Source organism: Otolemur garnettii, unplaced genomic scaffold (genome assembly GCF_000181295.1).
Source record: "Otolemur garnettii isolate 467f Iridium unplaced genomic scaffold, OtoGar3 scaffold00018, whole genome shotgun sequence".
In the NCBI taxonomy this organism is placed as follows: Eukaryota; Metazoa; Chordata; class Mammalia; order Primates; family Galagidae; genus Otolemur; species Otolemur garnettii.
In genome coordinates this window covers 4,048,634-4,049,712 of record NW_003852413.1, presented here as the reverse complement: position 1 = coordinate 4,049,712, position 1,079 = coordinate 4,048,634, and the positions used below count along the sequence as shown (strand labels likewise).

General features: G+C 48.4%; 1 protein-coding gene across 1 annotated transcript in view; it reads left to right on the top strand.

Moving 5' to 3' along the window:
* Positions 1 to 1,079, top strand: part of BIRC5 (baculoviral IAP repeat containing 5) — an 8,132-nt gene that overhangs the window by 2,241 nt on the left and 4,812 nt on the right. The window contains exon 3 of the mRNA XM_003786086.3: positions 178 to 295. Coding sequence (XP_003786134.1) covers positions 178 to 295 — 118 coding nt within the window. The remainder of the gene's footprint in view (positions 1 to 177; positions 296 to 1,079) is intronic.

The window sequence follows — 1,079 nt, the reverse complement described above, 5'->3', positions numbered from 1 at the left end:
GTGGCTGGCGCCTTAGCCGGTTGAGCTACAGGTGCCGGGCCCCAACTTCAGTCTTAACACTTTACTCTAGAAGCCGAACACAGTGTGCTCCTTAGGGCTTGGTCAGGGGAAGGTAAACTACTGATTTCGCCTGTTACCTGATTTCCTGTTGACTTACTTATGTGTTGGTTTTTCTAGAGAGGAACATAAAAAGCATTCATCTGGTTGTGCTTTCCTTTCCGTCAAGAAGCAGTTTGAAGAATTAACCCTCAGTGAATTTTTGAAACTGGACAGAGAAAGAGCCAAGAACAAAATTGTATGTATGACTGGGAGTAAGAACTGAAAGCAAACCCTGTTCCATATCTTTAGTGCTAAAAACCACCCAGTCCCTCAAAACGGTGGAAAGATTCTGTTCTTTCTCAGGCAACATTTTTTTTTCCTGAAATAGAGTCTCACTACGTTGCCCTTGGTAGAGTGCAGTGGCGTCACAGCTCACAGCAACCTCAAACTTCTGGGTTTAAGCAATTCTCTTGCCTCAGCCTCCCAAATAGCTGAGACTACAGGAGCCTGCTACAACGCCCGGTTTTTGTTTTGTTTTGTTTTGTTTTGTAACTGTGGTTGTTTAGCAGTCCTGGGCTAGGTTCGAACCCTCCAGCCCTGGTGTATGTGGCTTGCGCCTGACCTACTGACCTGAGGTTCCTTGGTTGGTGGGGACCTAGTAATATTAGGATTGGTTTCATGCCTCAGTGACCATGTGTATGGGAAGTCACTTATGTGGATGTACATTATGTGTTAGCAGTTGTGTGAGCAGAGGGTTTGGGGAAGCACAGTAGACAGTGTATTGGGAAAGGGGAGAAGGAGGCTGGGTCCAGCAGGACCTGGGGGGATTTCTGCAGGTAGACCTTGACTCTTGTCCAGTGGCACTGGGTTATTACCTTGGCAGAGTTGCAAAGAGCTACCTCCCAAGGAGCCAGGCTGTGGAGAGCAAGGCTTGCCAGAGAAGACCAGGGCTCCCAGTTAAATTAGAATTTCAGATAATCGGCTCGGCGCCTGTGGCTCAAGCGGCTAAGGCGCCAGCCACATACACCTAAGGTGGCGGG